The sequence below is a fragment of the Prosopis cineraria genome, unplaced genomic scaffold (assembly GCF_029017545.1).
Source record: "Prosopis cineraria cultivar Desert tree isolate PC_DT_omini unplaced genomic scaffold, ASM2901754v1 PC15, whole genome shotgun sequence".
Taxonomy (NCBI): Eukaryota; Viridiplantae; Streptophyta; class Magnoliopsida; order Fabales; family Fabaceae; genus Prosopis; species Prosopis cineraria.
Window position 1 is genome coordinate 4,530,108 of NW_026555346.1, and position 14,625 is coordinate 4,544,732.

At 32.9% G+C, this 14,625-nt stretch overlaps 1 protein-coding gene across 2 annotated transcripts; it reads left to right on the top strand.

The window, feature by feature from the left end:
• Nucleotides 1–5,000: 5,000 nt before the first annotated feature.
• Nucleotides 5,001–12,570, top strand: LOC129294483 (GATA transcription factor 25-like). Of its 2 annotated transcripts, XM_054932901.1 has the most exons (7): nt 5,002–5,524; nt 5,853–5,936; nt 6,034–6,167; nt 7,404–7,511; nt 8,209–8,314; nt 11,691–11,750; nt 12,260–12,570. In XM_054932901.1, exons 1-7 carry the CDS (start codon nt 5,231–5,233, stop codon nt 12,344–12,346), a joined length of 873 nt encoding a protein of 290 aa, XP_054788876.1. In that variant the 5' UTR covers nt 5,002–5,230; the 3' UTR covers nt 12,347–12,570. The 2 variants fall into 2 exon arrangements, with proteins under 2 accessions (XP_054788877.1, XP_054788876.1); XM_054932902.1 differs by lacking the exon at nt 12,260–12,570 and having other exon boundaries at nt 5,001–5,524; nt 11,592–11,713.
• The last annotated feature ends 2,055 nt before the right edge of the window (nt 12,571–14,625 follow it).

A 14,625-nucleotide genomic window follows, 5' to 3' on the forward strand; every position in this document is an offset into this window, starting at 1 on the left:
TTTATTTCATTAAAATATCATATGTAAAATATATTTTGTGACAACTAAATTTTCAATAATTGAAATACTTGTACCATGTATGTGTAAAAAATACATGTACAATTGAAATGATAATTCTCTTTGAGTGTTTCTAAGCTCTGGTAACATACTATATATCCTTATGATTTCACTAATTGAGATCAAGGTTCTCGATTTGCCAACTCAGGAGGTGGAAAATTTATACATCCCTTGTCTCCACCCCTACTTTTGAGGATCAAATTCTTGATCTGCTTGATACAGCTTTGTTAAATACTATTAAATGTTCACGTTAAGTTTGTTGAGAGAATAAAGTATAGAAGCTCCAAAACTCTATAGCCCTGTTTGGTATGTAGGTCTCAATTTAGAAGGACTAAGATTGTGATTAGGACTGAAGTTTTTAAATTATGTTTGGTATGGAGTAATATTTAAATAAAATACCTACCTTTATTTTATTTTACAATTAAACATAAATTATGAAAATATCATAACGCCCATAAGGGGCAAATTTGGCATTTTGAAATCTGGAAACCCTTCTTCTCAATGACTCACACAACGCCTCTCTCATGACTCATCTTCGCACTCCTCTCTTCTATGTTCTCACTATCTCAGCCCCTCTCAGGTGTTAGTCTCACTATCTCAGTTCTCAACTACTTAGCACAATGTCAGTAACTCAGCCTTTATTCCATTTCACCTTTCTTCATTATTTGTCTTCTTTAATGATGGTAAAGCAGCAGCTCGAGATCGACACAATGATAGACTAGCAATAATGTAGATTGGGGCTAAAAACCCATCATCGTTGTTGTCGTTCTTCCTGGTTTAAGGAAGAAGGGAGGGTTGTGTGTGGCTATATAGATCAAAGCAAAATATGTGCCTGTATGTGGCTGCCGTCATCATTCTGGTTATGAGGAAGGGTGAAGGCTAGAGGGTGAAGAGAGACGAGAGGGAAGGGGTGGAGGGCAGAGGGATAGACGAGAAGGGAGAGTGATGGAGGGCATTTTGGTCAAAAAAATTAATCTTAATATTGATTTCTCGATGCCAAGGGGTGGGTGGTACTGAGTAATCCCACCTTAGTAGGATCGGTACTGATTACCAAATATGAAAAGGTGGAATTGCCTAATACCAATCCCAATCTCACTTTGTCAATGCTCTGTACCAAATATGGCCTATAGTCTAAAATGATTTTTGAAATTCCATGCATTTCTTTAACGAGCTTTATCCTTTTTACCCATTTTTGGTGCGTTATGATATCACATCTAAAGCCTAATTTAATTTAATCTATAGGTGGTACCACATAATAGTTAAAGGAGGCAAATGCACCCTTAAATTTAAGAAAAATTACAAGAAGGATTTATATATTCCAATTTTTTGCACCCTTTAATCTAAATATTTTACACTCCTTAGTTCAATTTCAAAAAATGTTTGGGTTCTAACAAATTTTATGCTCTTTTGAAATTAGAAATGATATTATTGGTCACCACAACAACAATAAAAAAATATTTTTTTACCATAAAATTTATAAAAAATTGATTGTGAAATGTATGAAAGATTCATTAATAAATAATTATCCAGTGACTTGTATTTAAAAAATATATTTCTCTTAATATTAATAACAGGATGATTGTTTAACAATTTAATAACATAAAACGACAATACAATATTTTTTAAAACTATTAATTTTAAAAATGTCTCATACCAGAACTCACAGCCTCTAATTTAACACATCCTAATCCCATGATTGACAGTGCTAAATTAGGCTGAGTATCTATACCTCAATAGAGCACTAATTATTAGCCAACTGCCTTAATTATTAGCCATTAGGCTTTGTTTGGTTTAAAGGGAGGGGATAGAGAGGAAGGGAGGTGAGGAGAGAGGAGGGGAGGGAGGGGGAGGGGGGGAGGGGAAGGGAAGGGGACATCCCTCTAATTTAGGGGGGAGGTTTTGGAGGGGAGAGGGAGGGAAAATTTTAAAATTTCTCCTCCCTTCTCCTCCCCTCCCCCCAACCAAACATAAGGTAAGCTGCGTCTCACACACAATTCGACAATACTTGCACACACGTGCAATCACCTTTTTCAATAAACATTTACGTGAATTACTGTTTTCCCACCTGATTTTATAAGACCTATTCATTTAAAATAAAAAATAAGAAATTTGTAATAATTTAAAAATTTTATAAAAATAAATTTGTTCTGTAAAAATTTTATTAAAAATATATGCTATTTTATGTTTAATTATAAGCATAAAAAATAATTATTAATTAATTATTTTTAAATTTTATGATATGTTTCTTAATTTTTATCTTGTAAAAATGTTTTATTATTTAAAAATTGTACTCTCTTCATTAAAAAATGTAAGGTATTTTTAACCGAATCTTACCTCCAATAAAGTAATTACTTACTTTCAAACTAATTCTATCTTTTTATAATTATTCCTATTAAACACTCTATAATAAGTATAAATTCATTATTAATAGAGGTACTTTTGAAAAAAGGGTAATGATTACACCTCAAAATACTAAAAATGCCTTACATTTTTTAACATATAACTACTCAAAAAATATTTTATATTTTAAAATGGAGGGAGTATAACATCTTCATCTATCACTATCTTGTTTATTTAAAACGTTTTTTTATCCATTATATTATATTATTTTTTAAAAATTAAACAAAATTGCCTCGTGTCTCAACTTACAAAAGGTCAAGCATAAGCACTAGAGCATTGACCCATCTCCCTATTTACAATATCAAGACAGAACAAGGGAGCTTTATTGAGTAAACAAAAATCATTCCCCTCAGAGTGCGCACGTCTGGCCAATAAATCAGCACAGCTAGGGTCAAATCCTGTGTACGTTTATGTTATGGAGTGCTTACAGTGCAATTGGTGAAGATATTTACATTTCCAAGATAGTGGGAGGGGTTTGAAAAATTACCTCTAAACATTCAATGCTTTCCAATTTGTATAGACTAATAACTACTCCCTTTTGTCCGAATTATAAGCCCGTTTTTAATAGATATACCCGATGTATAATATTGGGCAGATATATGAGAACTTTCTATTTTAAAATAAAATTTCAAAAAAAATCCATTCCATTTTACATTGTTCACTGTCAAGTGAGGTCTTCCCACTTTTCATGAAGACTTCCTGTGAGAGAGAATTACTTAAAAAATAATATTATATTATTTAAATTACTTTTTAATTTTTTATTTGAGGGTTATTTTTTAAAATTTTATTTATAATTATTCTTTATATTATTGTTGTATTGGTATTAATAAAATTAATAGATATAATTTATAAATAGGATTGAAGAAAGTATTTTATAATTTTTATCTCTCCTTGTTTGGTTGGAGAGAAGAGGAGGTAAAATTCAGTAAAATTGAAAAATTCTCTCCTCTTTTTCTCTCCAATTAAACACAACGTTAGTATATATATAATTTTTTTTATATAGAATATTTCGATTGGGCTTCCTTCTTTCGATATAAAATTACAAACAACTGCGTTGATGTGCCTGCATAATTTTTATTACATTAAAATTAAAATAATATATTAAATCTCACGAATGGAACTTTATTTTTTCGTCTTTGTCAACGCGCAGACAAAGTCAAACCAAGTGAATGCTCTATAATGCACATACTCCTCCAATAGTCACCACAATTTTCTGCTGATTGGGTATCGCTTTTACTAGCATGAGCACTCCTCCAGTAATCATTTTTTTTTTGGCCTAAACTTCTTATAACATATTTACTTGTCTATTATTTACTTGTCTATTTTAATAATGTTAATATTAATATTGTCCCGTTAGATCTTACTTTCTATAGTTCTATTTATAAATTATTTCTAACTAGTCTAAATAAATCAGTGAAATTAATTAAAATCAATTTATCTTCCTAAAATTAGAATTCTTTCAAAAACATTAATCAATCAAAAGTAACTAATCGCTCCATAAAATCTTGCCAATGTCTCTCAGTTTCTTTCTCACTCAAAATTGCTAAACAATATTTACATAAGGTTGTCAAACTTGTGATTTTAAACTAACTCATGATAAAAATATAAATTCAGATTGCAAAATCAGACCATAAATTCAAAAGAGTTTATCTTTATTAATAAAAAGTTATTAAAAATATATAATTAAATAATTAATATATAAAATATGATCATAATTTGACTTTCATGTGTTTCAAGTATAAATAATTGAAATTAAATTTATCTACATTGATAAATTATCATACAAAACATAAAAATTTTAGAATAAAACAGCTTATTTTTGATATTTTTGTTTCTTTTTTATGAACATTAGTTTTGCTTTTTAAGTTTTTTTTCTCTTCAAACTAGTTCTTATCACTTTTATGAACTAAATTCTATGTAATATATGCTTAACTTACTCAACTCGATAAAAAATCAATGAGCTTAACAAGTTTGACTAATTTTATATTCAATTTGAATTTATGAATTAATTGGCACAATTTTGTAAGTTATAAATGTAAAAATAGTAAATTCATAAATTTGACCAAGTTTGTATTTAGTATAAATTTGTAAGTGAGTTGACACGATTTTATAAGTTAAAAATATAAGAACGTTAAATTTAATAAGTTAACTTGAGAATTTAATAACTAAGAAAAACACTATCGAAAAAAATGAATTGTTCTGTACATTTTGTAAAATGATTTATAAATAAAAATATTTAAAAAAGAAAACTTCTATAAGATGACTGATGTTGAAAAAAAAAAGAGTGAGCAGTTTTGTTTTACTTTTACTTCTGAAAGCAGATCGTGGGGGCTGTAGATCTTATCTTGTGGGCCGAACACGACGGCAATGCTTGAATCGAAAACGGACAGTCTTTTTACAATTTTAAATTGTTTATTTTTTTTTGTATGTAGGCCCAAGTAAAGGGCCAACCCAAGAGCCCCCATGTAGTCGGCTCCACAGATTAGGGCCGAGTGGGCGAGCCCCGTAAATATCGCACCATTTCAGGGTTACTTTTTACTTCATCCCTGCTGTGCTCCCCTGAGCGGCTGAGCCGGCGTTCGCCTTCACTTTGCCCTTCGATCTCTGAACTCCGACATTGCCTCCAACTCGCGTTCACTCCCACGCAGTACCCATCATTCTCTATCCTCCAACGAATTTTGCTCTCATCCAAATCCAGCTGTTATTAGGGTTAGGGTTTCAAACTTGCTCATATTATGCATAAAAAGCCCCTAGCTCAACACTCGAATCAGCAATGTACGGACAACTCCCATCAATGAATGTCACTAATCGGATTAGCACCGGAGAAGATGAAGATGGCGCTGGCATTGGCGCGGAATCCATTGATAATCACAACATCCATTACGAAACGCAAGCCCTCGAAGATGGTAGTGGTGGAGTTGGGGGCGTAGTGGAGGATGTGAACTCCGATAACGTATATGTTTCTGGCAGTGGTTCTGAATTGTCCATCCCTCACGAGGATCCTAGCCAGCTTACGTTATCATTTCGTGGTCAAGTATATGTTTTTGACTCTGTTACCCCTGATAAGGTGCGGTTTTCATTCTCCCTGTTGATTTCTTTTTGCAATTACTAGTGTATTCTGGATTCTTTAGATTCCTTGTCTGCCGATATAAAATCCGAAGAAACTGTTTTTTCTGGGCTCTCTCCACTCTCAAGCAATTTATCGTTGGATAGCGATGGTAAATTCGCCTAAACTGTCTGCTCGACTGGGCCTAAGCAACATGAGACTGTAGATATTTTAATAAATGTTTTGCGTATCTGTTTTCTTCCAATTTTAGAGCATCAAGAGGATGATCAAATCATAACCTCAAGGGACGTTTCAGGAATAAAATTCTGCATTTGGTTTCACATGACAGGTGCAAGCGGTATTGTTACTGTTGGGTGGATCTGAAATACCACCGGGTTCGCAATGTGAGGATATGGCCCCTCAAAATGAGAGGGTATGCCTGACAAAACTTCATTAGTGCTCAAACGCAGATTGCCACGTGGCAATCTCATTGTTAGTTACATTTCCAAAATATTTGTGTCCTGCTGTAGGGTGCGATGGATTACCCTGGAAGATGTAGCCAGCCACACCGAGCAGCCTCTTTAAGCAGGTTTCGTCAGAAGAGAAAAGAGCGATGCTTTGATAAGAAAGTTAGATACAGCGTGCGTCAAGAAGTTGCTCTCAGGTCTGACAATAATTAGCATGCCAGGTCTATATCAGTGTGCGGTATCTTTGCTTTGGAGTATTACATTGATATGTTTAAAGTACATACTGTTAACTGTTACTTTCTGTTTGGCTTCAAATTTGCTTTATTAGGCCATTTATTTTCGAGTAGGTATTATGTGCGAAGGTATATACTATGCGCTTCATGGCGTCACCTCATTGTGAAATGGCTTCAGACCTTTATTTTTTTAGTTTGCAGGACTTAAAGTGAATATTTTCGGTCCTGATCCCAATTTGAAAACATATACTCCCCCGGTTAAAAAATATAAAATATTTTTTGAAGAGTTGGATGATCAAAAATGTAAGGCGTTTTTAGTCTTCCGAGCTATTGTTTTTTTTTTTCAGAAGTGCTCTTATTGATAGTAACTTTATATTTATTATAGGGTGTTTAATAGGGGTAAATATGAAAAAATAAAGTTAGTTTGAAAGTGTGTAACTACTTTATTTAGGGGTGAGATTTGATTAAAAATGCCTTATATTTTTTAATGGAGGGGTATCTTTTTAGCTTTGTGAACAGCTGAGGTGGTTCTACTTCAAAATATTTCCCAAATCTTCACTTCATTGAGGAACAACTCCATCATAAATTTGTAGTCTTTTGAAACGATGTCTTTGATTGAGAATTTACTGAATGTGATGGAATAATTTGTTTATCGTCCTGAGTTTCTCTTTGACAAATGATCCCCCCCTCCCCATCAACAATTTTTTTAATTGAGTAAATTGATATTTGTGTATAACGTGTGCTTGAACAGTATCCATGTGAGTAGGTTGGGAATCTACTTGACGCTTCTGTTTATCCTGAATATGCTAGAACAAAGGAGGGGTAGAATATTTTACTTCTGACTTTTTCTATCAAAAGTTCTTGCATTGAAATATAATTGATGTTATTACTATTTATCAAAACAGGAAAATGTGTAGTCGTATATGTTTCTGCGTTTGACTTGGTGTTGATGTCCATAACTCCACATAATTGATAACATTTATCACTATGACATTTTTTAAGGGTTGCTTTGATAATCCATTTTTAAATTTTTATGATACTGTCACTTGTCATGATGTCATCGCCAAATAAGGAATCTTTCATGTTCTCATGTTCTTGCCCATCACGTGTCATCTTCATTTATTCCCTTGTAGGTTATGGTTGCGGCAGTTGTAGTTTGCATCATTACCTGTATCTGACTTATCTGACTTTTGATTGTAGGATGCACCGTAATAAGGGTCAATTTACTTCTTCTAAGAAACAAGATGGAGCTAATAGTTTGGGTACAGTCCAAGAGTCAGGCCAGGATGACAATCAATCAGAAACCCTGTGAGTTTCATGTTGCCCCCATAATTATGCCTATATTGTTACTTCCTATGGGATTTCGTGTTGTTGATTTTGGTTTTGTGGTGGAGACGTGGCTTGCCATTGATTCCTTCTCTTGGTTTATAATATATATTTTTCTATGACATCATTATATGGGATTTACATGCTCAGAGGAGCTAGTATTTTGGGATGTATTCAAAGTCACTGGAATATTATCCACATGATCTGAACTCTTGCAACTCATTCTATTGACGGTCAACTCAACTTAGTTGACTATGCTATATCAGATTATGTAGGCCCATGGGTTTGGCCTAACACAACGTCACATCTATGATGCTAAATCTCCAAATAATCTCTCTTCAAATAGCAACATAACAAGAAGTTTGATCTTAAGAATTTTTGAAAAGATTGAAACAAGTTCAAGCTTGTACAAGCCTCCATGCTTAGTTCCTTGCATGAGTACCTCCTTGCTTTGTGTACCTTTCTCAAAACACTCATGAGGATAAAACTCAAAAAACACATTCTCCGTAGTAAACTGAGATGCAAATAAAATATTCTTTTGCATTTGTGGCACATTGTCTCGGCCCAATACAACAATGTCAGATTATAGTTACAAGAAGTTCCATGCACACAACTATATGCTTGACCCCGAGATTTGTTATGGTGTGCTTGCCATTTTGACTCATTGCTTTTTGTATAGGTGCACACATTGTGGCACTAGTTCAAAATCCACCCCAATGATGCGGCGTGGGCCATCTGGACCAAGGTCACTGTGTAATGCTTGTGGACTTTTTTGGGCAAATAGGGTAAGTATTTCTCCAATGTTCTGTTCCCGGGAAGTCATTTTTGTCCTATAACCTAATGAAATTAACTAAATTGTTTTGTTTCCTTTTCAATTAATGTCTAACATTCTTCAGCCATACACCATTCTGATTCTGATGTTTGGTTTTAAGATTCTTTTTCTGAAAAAAAGAAAATCTAATATATTAGATGGGTGCATGTTGCTTAATATGTGCATTCTCCTAGAGTAGTTTTGGCACAAGGAATAATATATTGGAATCATGGAAAACGAGACACATATAGTTTGTGCAATGTTTATTTTGTCTTTTATATTATTACTCAATAGCATCTTTCCCTGTTTATCACCTTTTCCTATGTAAGGGTACAATGGTCATTTAACATCATATCTCCATTCCCTTCCCCCTTGTAACATTTTGTGTATCAATCATTGCCCTGTGCATGGACACCGGCATCTCAAGCTGTGCAGAACTTGTGTAATTTTTTAGAATAGTAAAGAATATGACTTTTGTTTGAATAATTAGCTATTTGGCATTAAAAATTATTAAATTAACCTGAAAAGCTATTTGTACCTTAGACGTAATTATTTAAAACTACTAATTCAACATTTCCAATCACTTATTTGTAGCTGTGCGGCGACTGCCTCAAGGCTTTTAATGGTACCCCAAAAGAAAAAAAAAATACAATATCAACAGGGCACTTAGGAAAAGGAAAATGGGGTGGGGTGATATAATCTGGTGTTCCTAGTATGATGCTGATACCTTGTTTTGTATTTATTCCTGGCTGTCAAGGTTGTCTTTAGGGTGTAGTTCGTACTGGAAGGGGCTTTGTCTTATAATCTACTGTGACTAAAATGATACGAGGGGCTTCTGGTGGGCCATATCATATTTGGTTTGGGATAAGCTTTGAAGCTGTGATTGGATGTTTCAAAAGTTTACGATATCATATATGTTATGCAAGTTAATCTTTCCTTTTTGTAGTAGTTTTAAGTAGAGAAGTCAGTGTCAAAAGTTTATGATATCATATATGTTATGCGAGGGATGGGTGTTGGTTCAACCTTTTGTGTGTAAATTTTATACTGAGGACTATTCTAACATTTTCTAAATAAACAGTAATGTGAATCTTCAGTTTTTTGTGTTATCTTTCAGTTTTGGTATTGAAGGCATTGCGTTTTAATTTTGAAGATCTCTGTTGTTTGAAATTATTAAAGTGATACATATGTGTGGCGATTAATAGATATATTTAGATACACACAGTAGCTATATGTTCCAAGTCCAGGAACTATGCTGAATAGTGAATACTAATTGCTATTCATATGATAATGGAGGCTTGCTCTTAGAATCGTAGTTCCATTTTCTACTTTTAGCCGCATTATAGATTTATGTATGGTGATTAGAGAATATCTAGGAGTTGAGTAGGAGTGGAGCCAGGGGAGTCCATTGGTCTATTATGGGTGTCATGTAGGACCAGTAGTAAAAAAAGGAGGGAGAGGGAGAAATATGGAGATATTGAATAATAGTGGCCAAACAGGCAGGGATATGGGGATACAGAGATATGGAGGGAGAACGGGGGACAAAAAAGGGGGGGGGGAATATTTTGTAATTTATGACTGAAATGACTGAAGTTTACAACTGAGGGTTTATAGAGGAAACTAAAAGCACATGCTTAAAACAATTACAAAAAAAAAAAAAGAAGTAGTAATGGTATTTCTAATTGAAGCATTAATTGATATCTTAATTCTTGATGTGCAAATTATTTTTATCAATGTCATTGGCCATAATACTCTAGATATTCTTTTCTACTCTGGCTTTGGTACTGTTATGGTATTTACTTGAGAAAGAGAGAGGAAAAGAGAGAAGAAACAGAGATAGATAGAAATAGAGAAGCAAATCTGAATATTAAGTACGCAATTGCCTCTTATTTTTAGGCATTATTCTCTTCCCAATAGATATCCAAATCCTACTAATATTAAGATGGTATTTAAATCCTATCTAAAATCTACTTTTATTATTTGACTCTATTTAAATCCTAACTAGCTATAACAGTAAGCAAGTTCTTAATTCTTTTCTTGTCTATAATTACATAAAAAGTGTGAAAAGAAAAGAAAAGTGATTTTAAGAATAGAAAATGGCATTGATGCGCATGCTTTAAAAACGTAATAAAAAGGGAAATCCCTTCTCTCATTCTTACCAAATAGTTCAACATTGATGGACACTGAGGTAGTATGGCATGCTTAAGTTCTACATTGGGTAGCATGGAATATTCTATCAGGTATTTTGATGGGTTTGTTCTTCTACCTCAATAACTAACTTTTGGGGAATGGTTCTCCATCCCACTTAGGTATCTATTGATTAGTATCAAAGCTGGTGGTTGGCGATTTTTGAAATGGCTACTTGTAGAAGGTTTTGACCAATAAAGCCGGGTGAAGTTTCACAAAGTATAGCTGCAGAGATGTTGGCCCTCCAAAGGAAGCCAATTGAAGTTTCACAAAGCATGATAAGATATGTTTAAGCCAATTGAGTAGTATGAGATGCTCTATGGGGTGTGTAAGTGGGTTGATTCTCCAACCTCAATAACTAGCATTTAGGAGAGCTCCTCATCTCTCATCTTAATAAACTAGCATTTAGGGTAGAATACCCCATCCCACTTAGGTACTCATTAGACATCTTGGACGGAAATGATAGAAACAATGATGACAAACTCAGCTATGGACTCGACAAGACTCAACATATCAATAATAGCAAATGTGACATGGCATAGCACTTTGGTTGTTTAAACTTTAAACCTTTGCTTGAAGTCATGCCACTTGGGGGTTTAATTTCCCCGACCTTGGTCATCTTTTATAAGTTTTTCTGAGTGCATTTCAGAATTTTCACGTTATTTACATTCTAACTTCACTTCCAATTCCTTTTCTTAATTTAACATGATAATGTTACCACCACCATTGCCACCATCAATATCAAATGAGCATGTAGATTCTAGGGATTTTACTACTAGGACATTAATGGGCTCTTATATGGTAGCGTAATCTTGAGAAAATTTTCTTTCTCTAATTTAGATGGAAACTGAGCATGATCTTGATCGTGTATGACCAAACGCTTATAGAAGCCTCAAGCATTGTTATTTATTCATTGATCAAATCACTCCATATAAACTTTCCCCATTCTTCAGTATGTTTACTTCCATCACTTTTTGGGATTATAAAATTCTTTGGAGATCTTGTTGATTCATTCTCAATGTTTAATTGTCAACTAATTAAATTCTATCTTTCCTTTGCTTTGTAAGAGGTGCCACTATATTGGTTTGTCTCAAATTTGCAACTTCATTACTCCTAGCTTCTGAGTTGTCAGTAGCTCGCAACCTTTTGACCATGGTATGCTGCAGGGTACTTTGAGGGATTTATCCAAGAAGAACCACGAACATTCTCTTGCACCAGCTGAGCAGGTACACTTTGATTTACCATGTCGGGCTACTTATCTTAATCGTTTTTTCATTTGCTTTTGTATCTGTTGCCAACCATTTCCTTCCATTTTTTTGGGGGCCAACCACCTTTTTCTTCTATTTTAAACTTCAAGGTAATGTGATGAAACAGGAAAGAGGAAAGGGGAAGAGAGAGAAGAGAGAAAGGAGGAGGAAGAGAAAAACTGTACAACTTTTATTTAGTAATGTTCAAAAGCTCAATACAAATGAAAAATCTAACTATATTTATAAAGCTCTAAAAATAATAAAATAATAAAAATTTAAATTCAAATCATGAATTCTAAATCTGATCTTAAAAATATTGATATATAAGATAACGATAAAATAAAATAATAAATCATAATTCTAATGAATAAATATCTTGATAGATGATCCTAACATCTTAGATAAATTTTAATTATCCTAATTAACCATTATTTCATATTTCATTATAATGTAAGCATTTTTCTGTCTGTTTGGCACCTGATGACCAGGTTGAACGGGATGATTCACACTGTCGGACCGCCAACCCTGCATGTAACAATCTTGGGGCTTTCTGTGATAATGATAAGCCAGCATAGATGATCGTTGAATTTTCCAGTCAGAGAATGCCAATCATTGGCTATGGTAATTTTAGGATTATAGTAATTTATTCGGTTTGGGCACTAGAATGTACAGTTATAGCGTATGCTCTTAATCAATACAAGAGGTTTATTTCTCCATGCTTGATAATTTGCGCAACCCGTTTATTCTGGATGTGTAAACTGAAAGGCTGGGATTTATGATATCATGGGGCTTTCAACCAGTTGTTTTAGTTCGACCATGATATATCTGCATTTGCATGTAATATCTGCTTTAAATGTGTTTTGGGCCTTGATGCATGTTGGTCATTCGGGTTCTCGTGGTTGGGCCTATAGTCGACACATTTCAAGAAAAGCAAGATTTGAGCTCATCAGGGTGTAAAAATATTGTTCGATACTTTGATATTTGAAAAAAGGGGAAATTATTATTTGAACCAACGAGTTAGTTGTTATTCTATGAAGAGATGTATGTATAAAGGGGGCAAAAAGTGAAAAACCCATTTAAAAGAGTGATATAAATGAATAGCTATTATGATACAATGAAATGTGACACTTGAACAGGTACTAGACTATTACTTTTGTTAGCTGAACAATTCAGACGATGAATGTAAACGTGGTAGATTTTCCCTCGTTCGGCTTGTTTTCAGCCAGCCAAATGGTACGAATACAGGGCTTCGTTTCTCATGACCAGTGGAATAGCATTTCCATTTCAATGTATGCGATTCAAAATATATAATATTTGTTATATTCTTTTTATTGTTATTTAATATATTTTACACAAAATTATGTTACATTTTTTTAAGCTTCAGTATATTTTTCATGTTAATTCCTAAAATTGTTTTGGCATGTAAAATGAAAGAGATTGAAAAGGTGCATGTAATGGGAAATAATTTTGTATATAAAATTACTGTCTTGACTTATTTTAAGGTATGCTTATTTTTTGAAAAAAAAAGGTTTGAGGCGTGTGTGTGTGTGTGTGTGTCGTAAAAAGCGCAACAAGTCAGCATTTTTTGATGACAAATTGGGTGTCGTGCTCCTTTTGAGGCTGAGGAAAGGGCTGCCCTTAAGTCGCTGAAGCTAGCATGGGAGATGGGCTTCAGAAAGATCATACTTGAGTCTGATTCTAAGCCTCTCGTGGACATGATATAATACACCAGGAAAGGAAAAGGGATATGAACAAGTGTAGCTTGGTTTTTGTTCAAGTCCAATCTAATTGGGATGTTCACGTTAGGAAAATTCCACGTGACTGAGTTAGCTGATATGTTAGCTGAGGGGGGAATTTCTTCCCCATGCCTTTTTTATCCTACTCCCACATTCTGCAGGGACTTAATGCACAATGAGTGCTTGAGATCTCAATCTCTATGTTTGTTTAATCTTTATGTAATTAGGGCTAGTCTTTCTTCTTTACCCAAAAAAAAAATCTGAGTTTAGATAATCTAACATGAACAGAAAAAAATGTAATTACAAGGTATGACATGAACCCCATATATATAGGTATGGTTTATATGGTTTTCTTTATAACAGCATAATTGCATAGTTATACATTGTACAATATTTATTTTTCATAATTATGTGACGAAAAAAAAAAAGCCTTGCGAAGGAATTTATGAACTTGTAAAATAGAATGCTATTACATTCATATATTTAATTTTATGGCGATAATATCATCATCAAGAATTGTTTGAAATGACACAAATGCTTTTACTTAGAAATAATTATTATATATTTATATACATCAAGTAACATAATTACTCATAATAGGCATTCTCACGTGAATGTGATGATGTGGTGTGTGTTTAATTTTTAATTTGTTAAAAATTTATTTGATAAAAGTCAGTTTAGTAGAAGTTAGTTGTTATAATAAAACTTGTATTTAGATAATTTTTTAAAAGTTAGTTTGGTAAATTAAAAATTATTTGGATTATATATAATGAAAAGTGCTTTGAATGCACAATTATCAAAAAAGATATTAATTTATGATGATATATAATTTTTGTTATACAAATATAATATATTATAAATACTTAAAAGTGTGATAAAAATTTTAAATAACATCAAATTTGATATGTTAAATAATAAAAATTAAAAAAATATAAAGTTTGATATATTGAAAAATATCTATAACAAATAGTTTAGATATTATATATACAATAAAATTTATAATTATTCACTCCAATATATTATTATTTTAATTGTTAAAATATTTGAATACATATGAATGCAAGCTTTAATATTGTCAATTTCTCATGTTATTTAATTAAAAAATATATATGGAGGAC